Below are 26,194 nucleotides of genomic sequence, written 5' to 3' on the forward strand. Positions count from 1 at the left end.
CATAAATAACATGTAAATTATTTAATCTTGCCCCAGATGTTTTTGATACATGCTTAACAATGTATCTTAAGAACCTTTAGCATCTAAAGGTCTTCTTTTAACTTTCACTATACTAAATTCACAATAATTCTTTACCTTCGCTTTTAACTGTTCTTGAGAGAATAAAGGGCTTTATTTTTATTCACCCAGCACTTGGTAAAACACTCAATTATGTTATTTATTAAATCATTAATACCCATTTAACTGACACAGTTCTATGATATAATAGATTTGAAACACAAATAACAATAAATAAATGGAGAAGGCTTTAAGCATTGAAAAAAATAAATCACTATTTTTAAAAATCCCTTTATTTTATGCCTCAGGAATGTCATGAAACCACATTTAGGAATTTGTTCAGAACCTGTTAATCTAGAATTGTGTATGATAATAAGGTTAGAGGTACAGCAAGCTTCATTCATATCAGCAGATTTGTAGTACAGATCTATATGTTGTTCAGAAAGGACATATTAGTAGCACTCTGAAGGAAGGAAATTAAAGTACTCTGAGATCATTTAATACAGAGGTAAAACAGCATTAAGCATTTCAGAAGTGTCTCACATGATATCCCTGAGACTATTGACTATAATCTAAGAGATGAGATAATATAAGGACAGCCGTCAAATGCATTAAGAAAGCATCATGTTCAATACACTTTGTGTACAATATATAATCTGAGAATGCAGAAAACTTTAGGGTTATTTCCATTAAAAATGGTTTAGATCATTATAAGACTGTGAGAGGTTATCTGTTTTGTTTTGCTTTGTTTTGTTTTGAATATGTCAGCAATCTCTTGGTGTGGAATGAACCCTACGTGTTGTTTTAAAACAACCTCTGTGATATATTTCTGAAACTGTAGTATATTAAAATATTTTTTCCTCAACTGGTGTTTTTTAAATGTATTTTATGTGTATGTTTTTAAAGGACTGATTCTATTATTTAATAGGAAAAAAAAGATTTTAATCAGGATATTTAGGTTTTGGTTTTTTTTTGCAGAAGCTGTTTATTTTTAGTGACTTGTCCATTACTTCATGACTTTAAACAGACTTCTGTTAAGTAAATTTGTTATTTGTTTTTTATTAGCTGCAGTTAAACAATAACATTCATCTTAATTTGTTCTCATATTATAAATTAGGGTTTTGTTTTTAATGGATAGTTCAAAGCATAATAGGCTTATGTGCTTACTTATGGTATGTAGTGTAAGACAAAAAGACTTTTGCAAGCATCCTAGAGTTTTTCTGTAAGCCATCCACCTCATTTCCATTGGTAGTATAAGGGATTAGCATATTGCCTTCCTTCACAGAAGGTAATTATAAAAGAAAATATAAATTACAAATATTTGACTCTATAATATTTGGGGGTATGTTTATCAGAAAATTTTAGGTTATATATAGGTTTTAATTGTTTAGATTTTGTGTCTCTGAATTTTTGATTTGTCCATAACCCTTGGTATTTGCATATTAGTTTTAAAATATATTTTCTGCTCTTCAAGAAATAGAAATTCTTTGAACTTTACTTATTGGGAGTAATTGAGATTACCAGTAAACAGGCTACTTGCCCTAAAATAAACTGACTAAAAACTTGTTTTCATGAATAACTTATCTTAATCAATGAAATGGCCAGGAATAAAGGAATAGTAAAAGTTTGCATCTCAGTGTCATTCCTTATTTTTTACAAAAGCTGATACTGAGTGTGATAAACTTTATTGAATTTTTATGTTGGTATTGAATACTAGTTTGTCATCATTTGGGAGTAGGGGTTCCACTTAACTGAATTTTCTAGAAAACCTAAACATTTGGTACTAAAATCTTTACTTTAATCATTTAATGAAAAAGATTTCCCTGCTTCCTGGTACTATACTGAACCCTTTTCTTGATAACTCAGGGATCATTATGAATATCCATAATTGTACTGATACCCTAAAAATCTATTGATGTCAGTAACTCTTATTAAACATTCACAGATAGGCCTTTAGGTTATATATTTTGAAGGTTTTTGTTTGTTTGCTTGCTTTTGTTCTGTCTCTTCATTGTCAGTCTGTCATTTTTTGTGTGTGTCCATTTACTTGCCCTAACTGATACACTGTCAGTTGCAAAGCAAGTAGCCATATTGTCAAAATTGAGCTCATGGTAAGGACCTGAGAGATTTTATTAATAACAAAATGTATGAACTTGGTGGTATGATAACCATTTTGTTTATTCCTTGCTTAGTGAGCTTCCTTCACCATTGCCAGATAAATGAAGTTATTAATATTGTTCTTCATAAGAGGATATGACAGTGAAAAATGTCAAAACAACTCTGTTGTTCATCATCAACTTTCATATCCATAATAATGGCTTCAATAACAAAGAAGATACATATTCCATATAAACTTTTGGTTGTCATTAATGTCGTTACTAAAGATAGAAATTGTATACGTGATAGAGGGTTTTAACATGGACTCATTTAAACACCTGGTTGTTTTGGGAAACTTCTCTACAGGGACTTTCAAGATGTTTTTCTTACCAAAGCAAAAAGGAAGAATTACCCCATTTCCTCATCCAGGTCAGCATTCCATTAAAACAACTTCCTTAATCTCTTGGCGGTTTTGCCGTTGAACTGCTCATTGTACTGAAAGAGTTAGTCTTTTAAAATCTGGATTGTTTACTCATTATTGCAGGACAGTTAATTCTACTTATGATTTATAGTGTGAAGAGAGAAATAAATGATTTAATTTTTTTGAATTTACTTTAGTTCCCAGTAGTTGATCCCATTACTTCATTTAAAGGTTTATTCAAAGAGAAATCAATGTCCTTTACATCTTCCAGTGCCATACCAATTACCTACCTGAGTTTTGTTTAAAGTGAGACATCTGACAGAGATAAATAGAATTATATAGTTTGAAAAAATCCTTTAATTTTTGTCTGTCTCATTATTATTTAGATCATAGGGGTTTTTTTTAGTGCTCTAAGGAAGACATCGTGATATCTTACTGTTTTTATCTTTGTGAGTTTAATCAAGAGATAAAAGTTGTACTTTGGAAATTTATTAGTTTTCCAGAAAGATAGTTTTACACCTAAGATATTGATAAATTTTCCTGATCCTATTATATTTGAAATTTATTAAACATTTTTGCTGTATAAATAATCAAACTTGATAGATTTTTGTAAGACTAATTCAGAAATGGTTATTATGTTTCTTAATTTTTCATGTGACCCTTTTCTCATATTTGCATAATTTCCTTATGTTTTATATTATTGTTTAGATCTTAAAAGATTTTTCAGTCTTTTTGATAATGAAAAGTCAGTGTAGAGATGGGGCATACGGAAAAGTGAACATTTGGCAGAAAACAAAAAGATAAGAAACCTTGTCTGGACTACGACATGATAAATGATAGTCATCAATATAGACAAACTAAAATTTAAAATATAATACCATATCTAATATACCCTTTAGCAGTTAAGCACCTCAGCACTGAGCAGGTTTTAAGACTTCAGATATTTCCAGATTTCATATTCAGAATGTAATAAAAGCTGTAAAACTGTCTGTACTCTTTGGTCCTGTAGTCGTAGTTAGTATTTAACTTTTATCCTCCACATTTTGCACACTACTCCCCTATCCCCACAAAAGTTATTTACACAATATTATGTTCAATATCTCTCTCATAGTAGAGAGAGCAATAATATTAACAGTGGTATGTCATAAGGCTGGTAAAATAAAATATTTGTAGATCATTGTTACTGTATGGAAGTATTTGTGAAATTGTTAACTTTTAAAAAATCCAAAAATATATACACAATAATTACAGTATGTCAAAAGGCTTTGTTTTTTTGTAAGACATGTTCTAAGAGAATTAGAAAGAAATTACAAGTCATGAATAAAATTAATCTTTACTATGTTCTTGAAATAATTTAAATTCATAATAATAGGACTTCTCTTGCTTAAGCAAAGGCTGTGCATTAACTCGATCAAACACAGAGAAATCAGAAGCTTAGATCAAAGATGATTACACCCTAGTTTTTGTCAGAGTTTTGTAAAAGCCAGTGGTTATCAATGAGGAATGATTTTGCACCCCCACTATAAGACTTTGGCAATGTCTGAAGATGTATTTGATTGACATAGTTGAAGAGGTGGTACTGGCACTTAATGGATAGAGGCCATTAGTGCTACTAAAAATATTCTACATTGTATAATCTTAGAATGCACATGATAGCCCCCCACAACAAAGAATTATCTGGCCTCAAGTATCAGTCATGCAGAGATTGCAATAATATCTAAATTATCCTTAAATAAGTTTTTGATTATTACATCATTATGTATCTTATTTTCTTATTCTAGATCTTTTGATGAAGGTTAACAAAACTGAAAAAACTCTCAGCTGTGGGGGGAAAGATGCTTTGCTGTTAAATAGTCGATATTTAAAGCTTTCAGAAAATTAAAGTAACCTTTTGGAAACCCTGTATAATAAATAAGTTCCTTTACCTGTCATATTCTAGTCTTATTCATTAGGCACATACTTCATCATTGTGGTCTGTGTACTGTACATAACACCAAGGAACTTGATAGATATTCAGAGACTGAAAGTCTTTATCCTCAAGGAATTCACTTTAGAGCTTAAACTTTTTCTCCCCAGTCCTGAGGATAAATCTTTAATCAGGACTGGTTGGGCTGACTCCTGTCCTTTTATAAAAGACTTGATCCTTTATAAGATCTTTGATTTTCAAGCCATTTAAATTCAGGAGTCACTACTTCTAGACACTTGCTTCACTCACTTAATGACATGTTTATATATTATTTGGGAGTAAGGGTTGAAGGGTAGATAACATATGGACTTTATGAAGAATCAAATATTAACTGACATACTCTAATAGTAAGGAAAGAGAACTAGATGACACGAAACATGAACCAGAATGATAGCTGGCTAGTAAGACAAAGCTTCAATTGACTGTAGTCACCAGATTATCTGAGAATGCATTATCTTCATTTGTCTATGGTAGGTCACACTTTGGGGCATTTTTTTTTTCACATTTAATAACTACTCTGCTCAACTGAGAACTAACTAGATATTAACTCCTATTAATAGTGCTCACTGTTTCCACTTACTGGAATTTGGCGTAGTCTATATCCCATCAGGGAAACTTTCTTAAAAGTAATATTTGAACCTGTTTTCTCCCAATGAAAGTTCCAATTAAAAAGGGAAGGTGTTTTGTATTTTTTATATCAGCCAGAGAATTGATACTGCATGTTCTCAGCATGGAGTGAACTTCAAGGAAGAATTGAACTAGGTGACAGACCCTTCTATAGTTAGAGCTTTATCATAGTGCAGCTTTTATAATTTGCCTTAAACTCTTGAATTATATATCATACACACTTACTCAAATATAAGTAAGTTTAAATGCCAAATATTTTTCAAAGCCCCAAGTAAATTTTTATTATTTTCTATTTAATTTATCTATTTATATTTAACTCTGCTGCCTTTCACTGACAAGAGTTCTGACCAACTGAATTTAAATCCATGAGGTGCTTGAGACCAAAAATGAACTTAGCATCATTCTGTTTATTTATATTACAGAAGAAATAAAAATCTTTGGAAAGCCCCCAAAATTTAAAGATAGAATAGTTTAATACCTTTTGTGAACTAGGGAAGTATATCATCCAAACAATAGAGAAGATTAAACACTAATAAAACTTCCCTACAATCTTATTATACTCTATAGATATGAAGGTAAAAGTGATACATTATATATTAAAGGAAAATTAATCCAGATCTACCAAAGAATAAAAAAGAGTCTAAATAGAAGACAGAGTCCACATATGGATCTGTAGCACTTAAAAAAAAAAATATATATATATATATATCCTTCTATGAAAACAGTTTCTTTTAATAAAGATATGATGCTAACTAGTTGTAGCAAGTGCTTTTAATTAGGACAAAAGTATTTTAAGGCAGATTTAGTTACATGAAATACTGATAGACAATTAAAAAAACAAAAATGACTTTAGGGTCCAAAACTAACAGTAATCAATAACCACTTAGTATAGGAATATAGGTTATAGCCTTGTAAACCCTAGTGTCACTGCTTTGAAATATGAAACAATGGCTTGTTCATAATGATGAACAAGTCAGTAAGAGTTAAATTATATTCACTTTGTGCCCAGAAAATCTGGAAGACATGTATTTTAGGAATGTTTTTTATCAATTTTTAAAAATCTTTTCAGCTAAGTAGAAAATCTCAGCTAAGAAATTTACTTCTGTGGTTTGAATACTTATTGTGGACCTACTGTGTGCTGGGTATTGTAATGGAACCTGAGAAAGTAAAAATAAGTAGAATACTGACCCTACTTTTAGTATATCCCCAGTCTTAATTTCACTTACATGGAACTTTTTATGCTCTGATGTTACCAGTGTAGCATTACTTAGTGATTCAGATTGTGCTGTGAATTGCTTCAGAACCCACCTTTCTGATAACAGGTGTAGATTTGATTTAATGTTATTAACCTCTTTGCTACCACCAATTTACTAAAAAGGGTCAGATTCACATACTACCCAGTAGTTAATTTCTAGTCCAGGATTTTTTCTTCTTTATGAATGGAAGTGGTTACATACCGTCAGTTATATCCATATTGTTAGATTTTCTTCCCCAGTAATAATGACTACTTCACTGGGAATGTGATCTGTCCACTGTCTCTACAAAGTCAAATGACACTGAAACTTCCAGTATTATCACTGATGTAGTTGTTTATCATCATGCTTTCTAGTTAAATGCTCATTTAGAAATACAATGGAAATATTATACGTGCTGTGCAGTGTTGGATATCTTTAAATGTTTTTGTTTCCTATTGTATTAGTATTAAGAGAAAGTAGGTAAGAGTACCTAAAGAGAAAACACTAGTATATGATAGAATAGTTCATATTAAGACCTCTGGTAGTGTTAAAATACTTTTTTAAACTTCTTCCATACTAATATTCAAACATTTCACTATATTGTCTAACTAGTACTTTTTCAAGAGACTGTATACCACCAAGATGAATGTGGTATTTTACCCCCAAAACTGTGAATATGCAGGAATATAGTAATACAGTGGTAGTTTCTTTAGGTGAACAATAAGAAAAAAAAAGTAAATATTGTTACCTTTTCATTTACTATTACTTAGATTAAGGAGAATGAAATAATTATTAAAATGCTTAATTCCAGTTAATTTGTGCTATGTTTTTATCCATTTCCATTAAATTATTTGCAACCTAACTTTGGATATTCCTAATATTTTTAAATAAGACATCTTTACATATAAATCCATTTGACTTTTCTAAAAGCTATTTGAATTTTATTGGAAAAGCATGATGTATTATTATATAATCCCTTTCCACCCCAAGCCTATAACAAAAAATGCTCTGTTTTATGATCCCTGTTTCTGTGCTCCAGCAACACATGTAAGTAGAAAGAGAGCATTGATGCCTTTTTTATATACATTATGTTTTTGTACTCTTCTTTTTAATAAAAATTATATTTTTATCACAATAATACCATTTCAATTTAAAAAATATTCTTTACGTATTTATATATGATAATCTTTTTCTTCATACAACAGTTGATATTGATTTTGTTTAGAAATCGGTGTAAGAAAATCTATAAGTAACAGAATGAATTGTATAAATCAGTTACTTTCACCTAATATTCAAAGTATCTAAACTTATTAAATGTGCAAAAGATCCATAGTGATGAGACATTTAATAAATCTAGAATTTATTTGTTTTCCTCTTTTCTTCCTTCTAGATGTTCAGTGTCCCCAGCATCAGTAGATTGCCAATTCCCTCTCCTCGCAGCACCCCAGCCAGTATTAATGCTGGTCTGTCATACCCATCCCAGATTACTGCAGCAGAATGGAGTTTTTCTTTAGTTGTAAGGTAAGTTTCCCTCCCCACTCATTTCAAACACACAGACTTAGCTTTCCATTTTACAATATTGTGTAGTTTTGTAAGTTTTTTCAGAGTATCTTTTCTCTTGTGGTTCCTTAGGTTATTAACATATCACATTATAAAGCTTATAAAACTGCATAATATAATAAAGCACTTATCTTGTGACTATAGATGAACTCCTTGTTGGAGTAATCCCTGTCAGGTTATAAAAGCTTTAGTATTTGACAGTTGAGCCATCTCATGGAAAGGGAGCTGGCAATCTACAGCTGCTGTGGACATTGGATGAGAAAATATTGAAAGGTAAGCCTCAAATTTAGATCATACTGTATACTTTTGGTTCCATGGTATATGCTTGAATTCATACTTTATGTTAAACTTTATAGTAAATTTATCAAAGAGATGTATCACTCTCTTCTTTTTAAAGTGACCATTAGTAAATATTTGGACTATTAAGTTCATGTAACACATTGGGATTATTTTGGAAACATTTTTTATTTCTGAAAATAGAATTCTAATTATTAGAAATAGTTCATTTATTCCCATATTGACATACCTGTTTATAAAGAAAAGGCAGGACTAAATTTATATATGTAAAGCTTATTAAATGTATTTTTTATTATAGAAATAGTTATAACACTGTTCCACAAATAACCATTTACTCCTTAATCTTTCTACCTACCATCTTTTTTTTTCTGTTTTTTTTTTTAATTGGAGGCTAATTACTTTACAGTATTGTGGTGGTTTCTGCCATACATTCACATGAATCAGCCATGGGTGTACATGTGTTCCCCATCCCGAACCTCTCTCCCACGTCCCTCCCCATCCCATCCCTCTGAGTCATCCCAGTGCACCAGACCTGAGCACCCTGTCTCATGTATCGAACCTGGACTGGCGATCTGTTTCATGTATGATAATATACATGTTTCAATGCTATTCTCTCAAATCATCCCACCCGCGCTTTCTCCTACGGAGTCCAAAAGTCTGTTCTTTACATCTGTGTCTCTTTTGCTGTCTCACATATAGGGTCATCGTTAACATCTTTCTAAATTCCATATATATGCGTTAATATACCATATTGGTGTTTTTCTTTCTGACTTACTTCGCTCTGTATAATAGGCTCCAGTTTCATCCACCTCATTATAACTGATTCAATTGCATTCTTTTTAATAGCTGAGTAATATTACATTGTGTATATGTACCACAACTTTCTTATCCATTCGTCTGCTGATGGACATCTAGGTTGCTTCCATGTCCTGGTTATTGTAAACAGTGCTGCGATGAACACTGGGGTACATGTGTCTCTTTCAGTTCTGGTTTCCTTGGTATGTATACCCAGGAGTGCGATTGCTGGGTCGTATGGCAGTTCTGTTTCCAATTTTTTTTAAGGAATCTCCACACTGTTCTCCATAGTGGCTGTACTAGTTTGCATTCCCACCAACAGTATAAGAGGGTTCCTTTTTCTCTGAACCCTCTACAACATTTATTGTTTGTAGACTTTTTGATAGTAGCCATTCTGACCTGCATGAGATAATACCTTATTGTGGTTTTGATTTGCATTTCTCTGATTATGAGTGATGTTGAGCATCTTTTCATGTGTTTGTTAGACATCTGTATGTCTTTGGAGAAATGTCTTTTTAGCTCCTTGGCCCATTTTTTGATTGCGTCGCTAATTTTTCTGGAATTGAGCTGCAGGAGTTGCTTATATATTTTTCAGATTTATTCTTTGTCAGTTGCTTCATTTGCTGTTATTTTCTCCCATTCTGAGGCTCTCTTTTCACCTTGCTTATAGTTTCTTTCGTGCAAAAGCTTTTAAGTTTAATTATGTCCCATTTGTTTATTTTTGCTTTTATTTCCATTACTCTGAGAGGTGGGTGATAGAGGATCCTGTTTTGATTTACGTCAGTGTTTTGCCTATGTTTTCCTCTAGGAGTTTTATAGTTTCTGCTCTTACATTTAGATCTTTAATCCATTTTGAATTTATTTTTGTGTATGCTGTTAGAAAGTGCTCTAAGTTCAGTACAGGTCATTTGCTCAGTTGTGTCTGACTCTTTGCAACCCCATGGACTGCAGCTTGCCAGGCCTCCCTATCCATTACCAACTCCTGGAGTTCACTCAAACTCATGTCTATTGAGTCGGTGATGCCATCCAATCATCTCATCCTCTTTTGTCCCCTTCTCCTCCCACCATCAATCTTTCCCAGCATCAGGGTCTTTTCAAATGAGTCAGCTCTTTGCATCAGGTGGCCAAAGTTTGGAGTTTCAGCTTCAACATCCGTCCTACCAATGGACACCCAGGACTGAGCTCCTTTAATATGGACTGGTTGGATCTCTTCGCAGCTCAAGGCAATCTTAAGAGTCTCCTCCAACATCACAGTTCAAAAATATCAATTCTTCGGCACTCAGCTTTCTTTATAGTCCAACTCTCACATCCATACTTGACCACTGGGAAAACCATAGTCTTAACTAGACGGACCTTTGTTGACAAAGTAATCTCTTTGCTTTTTAATATGCTGTCTAGGTTGGTCATAACTTTCCTTCCAAGGAGTAAGTGTCTTTTAATTTCCTGGCTGCAGTCACCATCTGCAGTGATTTTGGGGCCCAGAAAAATGAAGTCTCTCACTGTTTCCACTGTTTCCCCATCTATTTGCCATGAAGCGATGGGACCGGATGCCATGGTCTTAGTTTTCTGAATGTTGAGCTTTAAGCCAACTTTTTCACTCTCCTCTTTCACTTTGATCAAGAGGCTTTTTAGTTCCTCTTCACTTTCTGCCATAAGGGTGGTGTCATCTGCATATCTGAGGTTATTGATATTTCTCCCGGCAATCTTGATTCCAGCTTGTGCTTCTTCCAGCCCAGCGTTCCTCATGATGTACTCTGGATAGAAATTAAATAAGCAGGGTGACAATATACAACCTTGACGTACTCCTTTTCCTATTTGGAACCAGTCTGTTGTTCCATGTCCGATTCTAACTGTTGCTTCCTGACCTGCATACAGGTTTCTCAAGAGGGAGTTCAGGTGGTCTGGTATTAGCATCTTTCAGAATTTTCCACAGTTTCTGATGATCCACACAGTCAAAGGCTTTGGCTTAGTCAGTAAAGCAGAAATAGATGTTTTTCTGGAACTCTCTTGATTTTTCGATGATCTAGCAGATGTTGGCAATTTGATCTCTGGTTCCTCTGCCTTTTCTAAAACCAGCTTGAACATCTGGAAGTTCACGGTTCACGTATTGTTGAAGCCTGGCTTGGAGAATTTTGAGCATGACTTTAGCGTGTGAGATGAGTGCAATTGTGTGGTAGTTTGAGCATTCTTTGGCATTGCCTTTCTTTGGGATTGGAATGAAGACTGACCTTTTCCAGTCCTGTGGCCACTGCTGAGTTTTCCAAATTTGCTGGCATATTCAGTGCAGAACTTTCATAGCATCATCTTTTAGGATTTGAAATAGCTCAACTGGAATTCCATCACCTCCACTAGCTTAGTTCATAGTGATGCTTCCTAAGGCTCACTTGACTTTACATTTCAGGATGTCTGGTTCTAGGTGAGTGGTCACACCATCGTGATTATCTGGGTCATGAAGATCTTTTTTGTACAGTTCTTTTGTGTATTCTTGCCACCTCTTCTTAATATCTTCTGCTTCTGTTAATTCCCTACAATTTCTGTCCTTTATTGAGCCCATCGTTGCATGAAATGTTCCCTTTTATCTCTAATTTTCTTGAAGAGATCTCTAGTCTTTTCCATTCTGTTGTTTTCCTCTACTTCTTTGCATTGATCACTGAGGAAGGCTTTCTTATCTCTCCTTTCTATTCTTTGGAACTCTGCATTCAGATGGATATATGTTTCCTTTTCTCCTTTGCTTTTCCCTTCCCTTCTTTTCACAGCTCTTTGTAAGGGCTCCTCAGACAGCCATTTTGCCTTTTTGCATTTCTTTTTCTTGGGGATGGTCTTGATCCCTGTCTCCTGTACAATGTCACAAACCTTTGTCCATAGTTCATCAAGCACTCTATCAGATCAAGTCCCTTAAATCTGTTTCTCACTTCTACTGTATAGTCATAAGGGATTTGATTTAGGTCATACCTGAATGGTCTAGTGGTTTTCTCCACTTTCTTTAATTTCAGTCTGAATTTGGCAATAAGGAGTTAATGATCTGCACCACAGTCAGCTCCTGGTCTTGATTTTGCTGACTCTATAGAGCTTCTCCATCTTTCAGTTCAGTTCAGTTCAATTCACCCATTCAGTCATGTCCGACTCTTTGCGACCCCATGAATCACAGCGCACCAGGCCTCCCTGTCCATCACCAACTCCCGGAGTTCACTCAAACTCATGTCCATTGAGTCGGTGATGCCATCCAGCCATCTCATTCTCTGTCATCCCCTTCTCCTCCTGCCCCCAATCCCTCCCAGCATCAGAGTCTTTTCCAGTGAGCCAGCTTGTCGCATGAGGTGGCCAAAGTATTGGAGTTTCAGCTTTAGCATCAGTCCTTCCAATGAACACCCAGGACTGATCTCCTTGAGAATGGACTGGTTGGATCTCCTTGCAGTACAAGGGACTCTCGAGAGTCTTCGCCAACACCACATTTCAAAAGCATCAATTCTTCGGTGCTCAGCTTTCTTCACAGTCCAACTCTCACATCCATACATGACCACTGGAAAAACCATAGCCTTGACTAGATGGACCTTTGTTGGCAAAGTAATGTCTCTGCTTGTTAATATACTGTCTAGGTTGGTCATAACTTTCCTTCCAAGGAGTAGGTATCTTTTAATTTCATGGCTGCAATCAGCATCTGCAGTGATTTTGGAGCCCAAAAAAATAAAGTCTGAGACTGTTTCCACTGTTTCCCATCTATTTCCCGTGAAGTGATGGGAGCAGAAGCCATGATCTTTGCTTTCTGAATGTTGAGCTTCAAGCCAGCCTTTTCACTCTCCTCTTTCACTTTGATCAAGAGGCTTTTTAGTTCCTCTTCACTTTCTGCCATAAGGGTGATGTCATCTGCATATCTGAGGTTATTGATATTTCTCCCAGCAATCTTGATTCCAGCTTGTGCTTCTTCCAGCCCAGCGTTCCTCATGATGTACTCTGCATATAAGTTAAAGACGCAGAGTGACAGTATACAACCTTGACGTACTCCTTTTCCTATTTGGAACCAGTCTGTTGTTCCATGTCCGATTCTAACTGTTGCTTCCTGACCTGCATACAGGTTTCTCAAGAGGCAGGTCAGGTGGTTTGGTATTCCCATCTCTTTCAGAATTTTCCACAGTTTATTGTGATCCACACAGTCAAAGGCTTTGGCATAGTCAATGAAGCAGAAATAGATGTTTTTCTGGAACTCTCTTGCTTTCTCTATGATCCAGCAGATGTTGGCAATTTGATTTCTGGTTCCTCTGCCTTTTCTGCTTGAACATCTGGAAGTTCATGGTTCACATATTGCTGAAGCCTGGCTTGGAGAATTTTGAGCATGACTTCACTAGCGTGTGAGATGAGTTCAATTGTGCGGTAGTTTGAGCATTCTTTGGCATTGCCTTTCTTTGGGATTGGAATGAAGACTGACCTGCAAAGAATATAATCAGTCTGATTTTGGTGTTGACCATCCGGTGATGTCCATGTGTAGAGTCTTCTCTTGTGTTGTTGGAAGGGGGTGTTTGCTATGACCAGTGCGTTCTCTTGGCAGAACTCTTATTAGCCTTTGCCCTGCTGCATTCTGTACTCCAAGGTCAAATTTGCCTGTTACTCCAGGTGTTTTTTGACTTCCTACTTTTGCATTCCAGTCCCCTATAATGAAAAGGACATCTTTTGGGGGTGTTAGTTCTAGAAAGTGTTCTAGTTTCATTCTTTTTCGAGTGGTTGACCAGTTTTCCCAGCACCAATTGTTAGGGTGTCTTTTCTTCATTGTTTATTCTTTCCTCCTTTGTCAAAGATAGGTGTCTATGGGTGTGTGGATTTATCTCTGGGCTTTTTATTTTGTTCCATTGATCTATGTTTCTGTCTTTGTCCCAGTACCATACTGTCTTGATGACTGTAGCTTTGTAGTATTGCCTGAAGTCAAGCAGGTTGATTTCTCTAGTTCCATTTTTCTTTCTCAAGATTGCTTTGGCTATTCGAGGTTTTTTGTATTTCCGTACAAATTGTAAAATTATTTGTTCTAGTTCTCTGAAAAATACCATTGGTAGCTTGATAGGGATTGCATTGAATTTATAGATTACTTTGGGTAGTATACTCATATTCACTATGTTGATTCTTCCAATCCATGAACATGGTATATTTCTCCATCTGTGTCATCTTTTATTTCTTTCATCAGTGTTTTATAGTTTTCTATATATAAGTTTTGTTTCTTTAGGTAGATTTATTCCTAAGTATTTTATTCTTTTCGTTTCCATGGTGAATGGAATTGTTTCTTTAATTTCTTTCTGTTTTCTCATTGTTAGTGTATAGGAATGCAATGGATTTCTGTGTGTTAATTTTATATCCTGCAACTTTACTATATTCATTGATTAGCTCTAGTAATTTTCTGGTGGAGTCTTTAGGGTTTTCTGTGTAGAGGATCATGTCATGTGCATACAGTGAGAGTTTTGCTTCTTCTCTTCCAATTTGAATTCCTTTTATTTCTTTTTCTTCTCTGACTGCTGTGGCTGCTGCTGCTGCTAAGTCACTTCAGTCGTGTCCGACTCTGTGTGACCCCATAGACGGAAGCCCATCAGGTTCCCCCGTCCCTGGGATTCTCCAGGCAAGAACACTGGAGTGGGTTGCCATTTCCTTCTCCAATGTGTGAAAGTGAAGTCGCTCAGTCGTGTCCGACCCTTAGCGACCCCACGGACTGCAGCCTACCAGGCTCCTCCATCCATGGGATTTTCTAGGCAAGAGTACTGGAGTGGCTTGCCATAACTTCCAAAACTATGTTGAATAGTAGCAGTGAGAGTGGGCATTCTTGTCTTGTTCCTGACTTTAGGGGAAATGATTTCAATTTTTCACCATTGAGGATAATGTTTGTGGTGGGTTTATCATATATGGCTTTTATTATGTTGAGGTATGTTCCTTCTCTGCCTACTTTCTGGAGGGTTTTTATCATAAATGGATGTTGAATTTTGTCAAAGGCTTTCTCTGTATCTATTGAGATAATCATATGTTTTTTTATCTTTCAGTTGGTTAATGTGATGTATCACATTGATTAACTTGTGAATATTGAAGAACCCTGCATCCCTGGGATAAAGCCCACTGGGTCATGATGTTGATCTTTTTAATATGTTGTTGGATTCTGTTTGCTAGAATTTTGTTAAGGGTGTTTGCATTTATGTTCATCAGTGATACTGGCCTGTAGTTGTCTTTTTTCGTGGCATCTTTGTCTGGTTTTGGTGTTAGGGTGATGGTGGCCTCATAGAATGAGTTTGGATGTTTACCTTCCTCTGCAATTTTCTGGAAGAGCTTGAGTAGGATAGGTGTTAGCTCGTTTCTAAATTTTTGTCTACCTACCATCTTTATCTTTTATTCTGTATTGATCAGTGCAGATGAAGATTTTAAGAGCCTTTCTGATTTTCATTGTATCTATATTCTCTCTTATGTATTTGGAGATGGGGAGCTTGCTGTTTTCCTTGTTTTTTAATTCACTTTTAAACTTTAGATCACCATAGTTTTAAGTACTATTTTAATTAAAGTAAAATTTTGAGATTTTCATATTTGCATCACAGAGATATGTAAATATAGGAATTACCCAATACAGTCTCTTCTTTAGGGACTGTCTGTATGTAAGCCAGGAGAAGTGGCTTTGCGCAGTGGAAGGAAAGTGGATTTTAGCATTCAGAAAATCTAAAGTTCTAAAGTCTTCTCCCACCTACAAGTACTTCTCTGTTTACCTTAGACATTTTCCATCTGTAAAATTATGTCTGCTAAGTTCCCTTTTAGCTTTAAAAATTTCATCCTAGAAGCATGATAGTTTTTCCTTTATCTGTGTATATAAAGTTGGTCAGTCAGAAAAGCTATTGCTGATCAGTTGCTATTGATTTCAGTTAATCTGATTGAAAGTTCAGGAAATACTTGTTTGATTTTAAATATATTTTTATTTTTTATTAGATCTAAGTTAAGTCAGATTATTACCATTTGGCTAATTTTATTTTAAAATTCATAACTTCTCTAGTTTCATTGTATACTGTGATACTCTTGAGATCAGCACTGGGTAGAAAAAAACATACTATTTTAAATCCATTTGGGTTATATTGACCAAAGAAGATAATAAACAAGCAGTGTGAGTTTCTCTTTTACTGTCAATGATTAAAATACATTACTGCCTCAAAAGTCCCAGAGCAGTGAATCTGAATTTTTTTTTAAACATGTCCCACCTTTTGATCGATAACACACTTACCCCATGGCAGGTATAGGGATGCCCTTTTGTTAAGGTCATTATGTGTATCTTCTTCTAGTCATTTTATCAACCTTTACTTTCTGTAATTTGTGTTATGAAAATAATAAACTTTTTTTGAAATACAGAGTGATTAAACAGGCATTTTCAAATATAAATTAGGAGCCACACCTTCACTACCCCATACCCCAAGTTGCAAATATGTCGAATAAAGAAAGGGAAGAGGCAAAAAAACATATATAAAGTTAAAAGGCCTTAGACATTTACAAACAGGTCAGTGGGTGAAACAGTTATACGAAAGTTAGGACTCTGTTATCTGATGAATTTATATGACCCCTTCCCTCTGTGCTGTTAGTTCAGTCATATATTTTCTGGGCATTAGATTAATTAAAATTTAGTAACCAAAAAATCAAAAGGTAAAGTCTTCCTAATATGTTTCAAATTCTTTCCTATAAAAATTAATACGGTTATTTAGTCAAGACACAAACAGAGCTGATAAATGTCTTGTAATAGTATCCAGTTACACAGTCTCCACTTCACGTGCCTCAACTACCTAGTCCTAAACGTCCTGCAATTCTGTTAGTTCTGTATTCCCTACTCCTCCACCACTATGCTAATTTATACAGCAACCATACTGCCTAGGTTAACTCAAATCTGTCATTCTTCTTCAGATTAACTCCCAGTTAATAACTGGGGGAAGGCATGGCTGTCCACTCCAGTATTCTTGCCTAGAGTATCTCATGGACAGAGAAGCCTGGTGGGCTATACAGTTCATAGGGTCACAAAGAATATGACACAACTGAAGCAACTTAGCTTGCATGCACAATAAGGAATTCAGCATGCTGGCACCCCCTAGTCTTTTAATGCTTTTCCACTTAATTATACCAAGAAGACCATATTCTCCCCAGCTTTATTCCTTATATCTTTCCTCCTTCTGCTCTCCTTAGCTTCAGTTCAGTTTAGTTCAGTTGCTCAATCATGTCCAACTCTTTGTGACCCCATGGACTTGAGGACAACAGGCCTCTGTGTCCATCACAACTCGGGGAGCTTTCTCAAACTCATGTCCATCAAGTTGGTGATGCCATCCAACCATCTCCTCCTCTGCTGTCCCGTTCTCCTCCTGCCTTCAGTCTTTCCCAGCATCGGGGCCTTTTCCAGTGAGTCAGTTCTTCGAATCAGGTGGCCAAAGTATTGGATTTTCAGCTTCAGCATCAGTCCTTCCAATGAATATTAAGGACTGATTTCCTTTAGGAATAACTGATTTGGTTTCCTTGTAGTCCAAGGGCCTCTCAAGAGTCCTCTCCAACACCACAGTTGTTCTTCAGCACTTAGCTTTCTTTATGGTCCAACTTTCACACCAACTCTCACATCCATACGGGACTACTGGAAAAACCATGGCTTTGACTAGACAGACCTTTGTTGGCAAAGGGATGTCTCTGCTTTTTAATATGCTATCTACGTTGGTCATAGCTTTTCTTCCAAGGAACAAGCATCTTTTATTTATTTATTTTATTATTTTTATTGGAGGCTAATTATTTTACAATATTATATTGGTTGGTTTTGCCATACATTGACATGAATCCGCCCTGGGTGTACATGAGTTCCATGGCTGCAGTCACCATCTGCAGTGATTTTGGAGCCCAAAAAAATAAAGTCTCTCACTGTTTCCCCATCTATTTGCCATGAGGTAATGGGACCAAATGCCGTGATCTTAGTTTTCTAAACGTTGAGTTTTAAGCCAACTTTTTCATTCTCATCTTTCATTTTCATCAAGAGGCTCTTTAGTTCCTCTTTGCTTTCTGCCATAAGGGTGAGTGTTTTCTGTGTATCTGAGGTTATTGATATTTCTCCCAGCAATCTTGATTCCAGCTTGTGCTTCATCCAGCCCGGCATTTTGTATCATGTACTCTGAATTTAAGTTAAATAAGCAGGGTGAAATATATAGCCTTGAGGTACTCCTTTCCCAATTTGGAACCAGTCTGTTGTTCCATGTCCGATTCTAACTCGTGCTTCTTGACCTGTATACGGATTTCTCAGGAGGCAGGTTAGGTTGTCTGGTATTCCCATCTCTTGAAGAATTTTCCACAGTTTGCTGTGATCCACACAGTCAAAGGCTTTGGCGTAGTTATTAAAGCAGAAGTTGATGTTTTTCTGGAGCTCTCTTGCTTTTTCTATGATTCAACGGTTGTTGGCAATTTGATCTCTGGTTCCTCTGCCTTTTCTAAATCTAGCTTGAACATCTGGAAGTTCACAGTTCATGTAGTGTTGAAGCCTGGCTTGGAGAATTTTGAGCATGACTTTACTAGCATGTGAGATGAGTGCAATTGTGCAGTAGTTTGAACATTCTTTGACATTGCCTTTCTTTGGGATTGGAATGAAAACTGACCTTTTCCAGTCCTGTGGCCACTGCTGAGATTTCCAAATTTGCTGGCATATTGAGTGCAGCACTTTAACAGCATCATCTTCCTGGTGGCTCAGCTGGTTAAGAATCTACCTGCAATGCAGAAGACCTGGGTTCAATCCCTGGTTTGGGAAGATCCCCTGGAGAAGGGAACAGCTACCCTTCCCAGTATTCTGGCCTGTATAATTCCATGGACTGTATAGTCCATAGGGTTGCAAAGAGTTGGACATGACTGAGCGACTTTCCCTCTTCAGCTTAGGAAAAGTATATTTCCACACTCACCATTTCATTTTTGAACCAAATAGAAGTTGAGATGTAGAAAAAGGAATGTTGTTAATACGCCTTGTTAAAGGGGAAAGTCTTCTCCATCTACCTATTTTCTATTTTTTATTGAAACAAAATCTTAACCTCATTCCAAAAAGGATTTAGGGTGACTTCATCTGCCTTTTCATCTTCCTCAGATAGCTTTCCATAGGTTAAAAGTATTTTTTTGTTAAGTTTTATTGTTCATAGTTTAATAGTTTCACTTTCATGGGTTAGAATAAGTGCTTTATACTACCTCATAACATTCCATTGAGAAAAATAATTTGGGATATAATTGTTAGTTGGGTCCTTTTAGAAAGCTTTTGACAAGATGTCTGTTTAGGTTAGTATATGAAATAAAAATTAACTTTTCTTGAAATTTTTTCACATACTATAATTTGTTATGCTGCTAAGAAGACACAAATAAAGTTGGGAATTTTATGCACAGATTAGGATATGCTTTACTCTGCTGCTGATGCTGCCAAGTCACTTCAGTTGTGTCCGACTCTGTGCGACCCCATAGACGGAAGCCCACCAGGCTCCCCCATCCCTGGGATTCTCCAGGCAAGAACACTGGAGTGGGTTGCCATTTCCTTCTCCAATGCATGAAAGCAAAAAGTGAAAGTGAAGTCGCTCAGTTGTGTCCTACTCTTAGTGACCCCATGGACTGCAGCCTACCAGGCTCCTCTGTCCATGGGATTTTCCAGGCAAGAGTACTGGAGTGGGGTGCCATTGCCTTCTCCTGTGCTTTACTCTAGGGAGTGGTTATTTTTCTGCCTTAATGTTCTGCCTGTATGCAAATGTGACTCAGAGTTCCTGTGGGATGAAATCTAGTTTTATGCAGGTTAAATATGATCTATAACATTTACTTGTATGTGTTTGTTATAAAAGAAATTAAATGAATGGACTGTGTGGTATGTAAATTATATCTCAAAGCTGTTTACCAAATAAAAATTCCAACATGGTTATATAACAGTAAATGATAATAGTGATAGTGGTGGTGATGTTGATAGGTGTGGAGAAGTTGCTTACCTAAAGATATAACTTCTATAATCTTATTGTTCCTATGGTATGCAAATAATTTTATGGGTACTATGACATATATCTTTACTAGAGGTTTTTATGACCTGTGTCAGACTGAATTTATGTGATACAGTTTTTAAGAGGTAGTGATATAGTTAGTTCTAGAACTTGGACTACACCAACAGGCAGATCTGGGTTTAAGTCAGAGAACTTTTAAACAGTCTCCCTGACCCTTAGTTTCATCATTTGTTAAGTAAGACTAAAAATGCACACACCTTGGAAGGTTTTTGTAACTGCTGTTTTGTGTACACCCTCATGCTCACTCAATCTCTCTCCCTATCTCTTTCCCTGCCTCTTTCTCTCCATGTATGAATGAAATACTTAGGATAACACTTAGCAAATGGGGGGGTGTCAAATTATTATCCCTTAGTATAGCATGAAAATAATGGAAATGGTGACCACTTGTTTGCTTTTCTGTGCTGAAAACATTTTTAAATAAAATAATTGTAAAATTTCCTAAGGAAGTTTGTTAAGAGGACTGCTTTTGGACATGATGACCATTTGGGTTTTTCTCTTTTTTTTCCTCAGCCTTTTGGAAAAATTACAAAAACATTACAGAAATGAGCCACATAATTTACATAATTATATGAATGTTTGTATCTTTACATGCATTTTCATGATTTATTGAAAATTTATAATTGACCCAATTAAAAGCTTTAAAAAACTTTTTATGTCCTGGTTTGATTAAATGTGTTTTAGATTTCTCCTGTATAGTTGAAAATCTTTAAAGTATATTGAAGAAGATTTATTATAGGATATTTTTCTCCTTTCTGCAACCTTCTGAAGAAGAGATATGTACTTATTTGATGGGTATCAGCATTTTGTTTTGTCTTTTACTCAGAAAATAAGTCTTGGTGTTGACTTTTAGATTAAATCTAAAGGATTTACTTTTCAAATTGTGTTTTTAGGGCAAATGGTATCATCGGAGGCAAGCTGTAAAAGAATTGCATAGTACATTGATACGTCTTTTAAACGAATTGCTGCCATGGGAACCAAAGTTAATGAAAGCTTTTCAAAGAAACAGGTAAATCAAACTTTATTATCTGTTTTACTTAGTTTAGCACTCTTACTTTGTGGTTATGGAAGATATCCTAGAATTAGTAGTGTCCCGTTGGTTTGTAATTCAAATATTTTTGAGCCTGTGTGCAAGGCACTTCCTAAGTCCTAACAAGGTAATGTTAATTAAACAAAACCACTACTGTGTGGTTTATATTCCTTCCCCCCACCCAGTTTTTTTCATTGTGGTAAAATGCACAAATAAAATTTACCATCTTAACTAGTTTTTAAGTGTATGGTTCAGTGGTATATTTAATACACTTTTTTTTTTAACATTCATAATGTTGTGTTTCTCTCAGCCCATCCATCTCCAGAACTCTTCATCTTTTGAAACGGAAACTCTGTACCTTCCTTCCCACATCCCCTAGCAACCACCATTGTACTTTCTGTGTCTATGATTTTGACTACTCTCTTAAGTACATCATATGATATAAAATACTTGTTTTTTCCTGATTGTCTTTATTTCACTTAGCATAATGTTTTCAAGATTCATCTATGTTGTAGTTTACTTCCTTTTAAAGACTGAATTAAAAAAAAAAGACTCATTTGAAAAGACCCTGATGCTGGGAAAGATTGAAGGCGGGAGGAGAAGGGGACAAAAGAGGATGAGATGGTTGGATGGCATCACTGATTCAATGGACATGAGTTTAAGTAAACTCCAGGAGTTGGTAATGGATAGGGAGGCCTGGCAAGCTGCAGTCCGTGGGGTTGCAAAGAATCGGACACAACTGAGCAACTGAACTGAATATTGCATTTTATGCATATACCATATTTTACTTATTCATTCATCGGTAATGGGTATTTGGGAGGCTTTTCATGTTTTAGTTATTATGAATAATGCTGCTGTGAACATGGGTGTACAAATAGCTAAGACCCTGCTTTCAAATGCTAGGGATGTATACCTAGAAGTGGACTATGGTAATTCCACTTTTAATTTTTTCCTAAATGAAACAAAGATGAATATTTTTAATGATAGAAGGTACATTTCACAAAGAAGATAGACATCATAAACCTGATTTTTTGAGGAACTATCATATTGTTTTCTATAGTGTCTGTACAATTTTACATTCCCATCATAAGTGTACAAGAGTTCCAGTTTCTCCACATCCTCACCAGCATTTGTTATTTTCTGTTTTTTTAATAGCCATCCTAATAAGTACTCTTGCCTAGAAAATCCTATGGACGGAGGAGCCTGGTAGGCTGCAGTCCATGCGGTCGCTACGAGTCTGACATGACTGAGCGACTTCACTTTCACTTTCCACTTTCACACATTGGAGAAGGAAATGGCAACCCACTCCAGTGTTCTTGCCTGGAGAGTCCCAGGGACGGGGGAGCCTGGTGGGCTGACGTCTATGGGGTCACACAGAGTCGGACACGACTGAGGTGACTTAGCAGCAGCAGCAGCAGCAATGAGTATAATGTGGTATATCACTGTAGTTTGGATTTCCACTTCCCTAATAGTGAAATTGAGTACATTTTTTAAGTGCCTGTTGGCAATTTATGTGTCTTTGGAGAAATGTCTAGAGATTTTGTTGTTGTTGTTGATTGAATCTCCTTACTAGTTAAGTCTATTCAGACAAACTCAAATGTCAGATATGATAAGTGATGTGAAGAAAAATGAAGCTGGTTAAAGGGAATAAGATATACTTATTTTGCATATAAATTACAATATGTAAAATAGATAGGCAGTGGAAATTTGCTGCATGACGCAGGGAACTCAAATCAGGTGCTCTGTGACAACTAGAGGGGTGGGATGAGGTGGGAGGGAGGTTCATGAGGGAAGGAACTTACATACACCTATGGCTGATTCATGTTATGTAAGGCAGAAGCCAGCACAATATTGTAAAGCAATTATCCTATAATTAAAATTTTTACGTGTATTTTATTCAAGTGTAGTTGATTTACAATGTTGTGTTGATTTCTGCTATACAGCAAAGTGACTCATCTATATACTGTATTCTTTTTTGTCTTTTTCATAATGGTTTATCACAGGATATTGAATATAGTTCAGTGTGCTATACGAAAAAAAAAGGAAATGCTTGTTTTGGACTTCCCTGGTGGTCCAATGGTTAAAAATCCGTCTGCCAGTTCAGGGGACACAGGTTTGATCCCTGGTCCAGGAAGATTTCACATGCTTTGGAGCAGTGAAGCCCCTGGGCCACAACTATTGAAGCCACCACGCTCTAGGGTCCATGTGTTGCAAATACTGAAGCCTGCACACCCTAGAGCCCTTGCTTCTCAACAAAGAGAAGCCACTGCAATGAGAAGCCCCCACTCACCACAACTAGAGAAAGACCAAGAATAGCAGCAAAGACCCAACACAGCCAAAAATAAATAAATATTTTTTAAAAAAGAAAGAAATGCTTGGTTTAGATGGAATAATGATTGCTCTTTTACAGGGTGTTGGGTAAAGTTTCCTTGATGAGTTGGTGTTTGAAAAGAGACCTAATAGGGAAGAGAACCATATGGATATCTAATATGCAGAAGCTCTAAGGTTGAAAGCATGTTTGACATTTATAGGAAATGCAAAGGGGTGAGAATAAGCAGAGCTGAGTGAATGAGGAGGAAAGTGGTAAGAGTTGAAAGTGAGAGAAAGGTAGCCAGATCGTGTCTTTTCCAATGAGTCAGCTCTTTGCATCAGATGGCCAAAGTGTTGGACCTTCACCAGAAGCAGGGCTTCAGAGGATGAGATGGTTAAATAACATCACCAACTCAATGGACATGAATTTGAGCAAACTCTGGGAGATAGTGGAGGACAGAGGAGCCTGGCATGCTACAGTCCATGGGTAGCAAAGAGTCGGAAATAACTTAATAACAACAGCACAGCCAGACCATATAGGAATTTAAGGAGTTTGGCTTTTACTCTGAGACAAGAAGCCTTTGAAGGGTTTTAAACAGAGGAATTACATGATCTGACTATTTTTAAAGCACTCCCTCTACCTGCTTGGTTGAGATTAGAGTGGGACAAAGATACAGGCAGGAAATCAGTTACACTTAGCAATAGTCCAGGTGAAAAATGATAGTGGCTTGGATGACAATAGTAGCAATGCAAACAGCAAAGAGTGGTTGAATTCTGGATATATCTTGAAAGTAGGATTGGTAGAATTTCCTTAAGACTTGCATATGGGGTGTCAGAAAAAAATGAGAAAAAGGTGGTGCCCAATATTTTTATCTAAACAGCTAGAATAATGAGATTGCCATTAGTTGAGATAGAGGAAACAAAGAATTTTGGGGAGGGGATGGATTGAGGAGTTAGGATTTCAACATGTTAAGTTTGATAGCCCTTTCAGCCATCTAACTGGAGATAACTGAATAAGCAGTTTAGTATATGAGTCACAATTCAAGGGAGTACGCCAGACTAAAGGTATAAATTTGGGGGTTGTCAGGATATAGATTATACTTAACGCTGTGAGATAATAGAAATCACCTAGTGTATGAGCACAGTTAAGAGAGACTGAACCCTGGGACATTCCAGCATTTAGATGTGGTGGAGATGGTAGGACTCAGCAGAAGAGACTGAGGCATATTCAGCAAGATAGGAGCATAACCAAGAGAAATAGTGATGTCTTAGAAACAGGTAAAAGAAAAGGTTTCAAAAAGGAAACTGCTCATGATGAACTGAGGAAAATGAGGGTAAAAGTCTTAGTCTTTTGACGAGAATGAGGGGTGAGGAATTGGAGTTTTTCTATAAAAGTAGAGCAGAAAATAGGGCAGTACCTGGAAGGACAAGTTGGAGTCAAGAGAGAGTGCTTTAGTTTTGTTTTTGTCCTTGTTTGTTTTTCTTTCTGGGAGAAATAACATGTTTGTATACTGGTGGAAATGATCAAATAGAGAGGCAGAAATGGATGAGACAATGGAAGGTACTTTGGAGATTCTTGACTAGTTGAGGGAGGATGCATAAGTTGGAGGGGTTAGCTTAGAGACTGTGAGGGGGTTAGATGGAGAATATGAGTACAGATGAAGGTCTTAAGTTGCAGACAGGGTGTGAGCATATGAAAGTTCTTGTCTGATTGCTTCTTCCATTTTCTGTGAAATAAGGAGCAAAGTCTTTAGCCAAGGTGAGAAGAAGACTGAGAAGGGAGAACCTTTATACTACCTCCCTTTGCTGCTGCTAAGTCACTTCAGTCGTGTCCGACTCTGTGCGACCCCATAGACGGCAGCCCACCAGGCTCCCCCGTCCCTGGGATTCTCCGGGCAAGAACACTGGATTGGTTTGCATTTCCTTCTCCAGTGAGTGAAAGTGAAGTCGCTCAGTCGTGTCTGACTCTTAGCGACCCCATGGACTGCAGCCTACCAGGCTCCTCTGTCCATGAGATTTTCCAGGCAGGAGTACTGGAGTGGGGTGCCATTGCCTTCTCTGATATGACCAGTTGAAGCGTTGAAAAACTCAGTATTACAAAGATTTTCTTCAATTCGATTTAGAGATAATGTGCAATCCCAGACAAAATCCCAATAGTTTAATAAGTGTCTGTGAAAACTGCCAAACTAATTCTAAAATGGATACAGAAATGAAAAGGATAAAGAAGAACCAGGGCAATCTTTAATAAGGATGAACTTGAAGGAATTTCGACTTTAAATACGAAAGCAGAAAAGGCAAAAGAAAATAGAAGCAATGCTTACCTTTAGAAAGTGCAAGTGAATGATAGTAACCACAAGCAACCTGTACTATCTGGATATCCGACAAACTTTTAATACTACCCCCCTTTAGATAGTTCTAAAAGGAAATTAAATTTAGTTACCTTTTGATAATCCAGTCTGTTATCTTATAGCTCTCACTTGCTCTGTAAAACCCTTAAGCAATCATTGAAATGTAAATAAAATGAGAGTAATTATTAACTAACATTTGTTAAATATTTATGTGCCACACATGCAATGAGATAAGTGTCTTTGTATCTTTGTACACACAAGTAAACTGATGCTTAGAAAGTTTAAGGAACTTGTCCAAAGTCTTACAACTGTTAAGTGACAGAGGTGAGATTTAAACTCTGGTATGCATAGATATGGATTTATAGCAAAAGTAAATTGGAGAATGTATGTTCAGATTTTTTTAAACAAACAAAATAAAGATTAAAGT

The 26,194-nt window shown here is 36.1% G+C and overlaps 1 protein-coding gene across 3 annotated transcripts in view; it reads left to right on the forward strand.

Moving 5' to 3' along the window:
• Positions 1–26,194, forward strand: part of BRD10 (bromodomain containing 10) — a 117,781-nt gene that overhangs the window by 83,708 nt on the left and 7,879 nt on the right. For all 3 annotated transcript variants that reach the window (XM_055428251.2, XM_055428252.2, XM_055428253.2), the window contains one exon: positions 20,973–21,088. In XM_055428251.2, coding sequence (XP_055284226.2) covers positions 20,973–21,088 — 116 coding nt within the window. The remainder of the gene's footprint in view (positions 1–20,972; positions 21,089–26,194) is intronic.

Source organism: Moschus berezovskii, chromosome 7, assembly GCF_049115385.1.
Source record: "Moschus berezovskii isolate FMDL1 chromosome 7, NW_MosBer_1.0, whole genome shotgun sequence".
Taxonomy (NCBI): Eukaryota; Metazoa; Chordata; class Mammalia; order Artiodactyla; family Moschidae; genus Moschus; species Moschus berezovskii.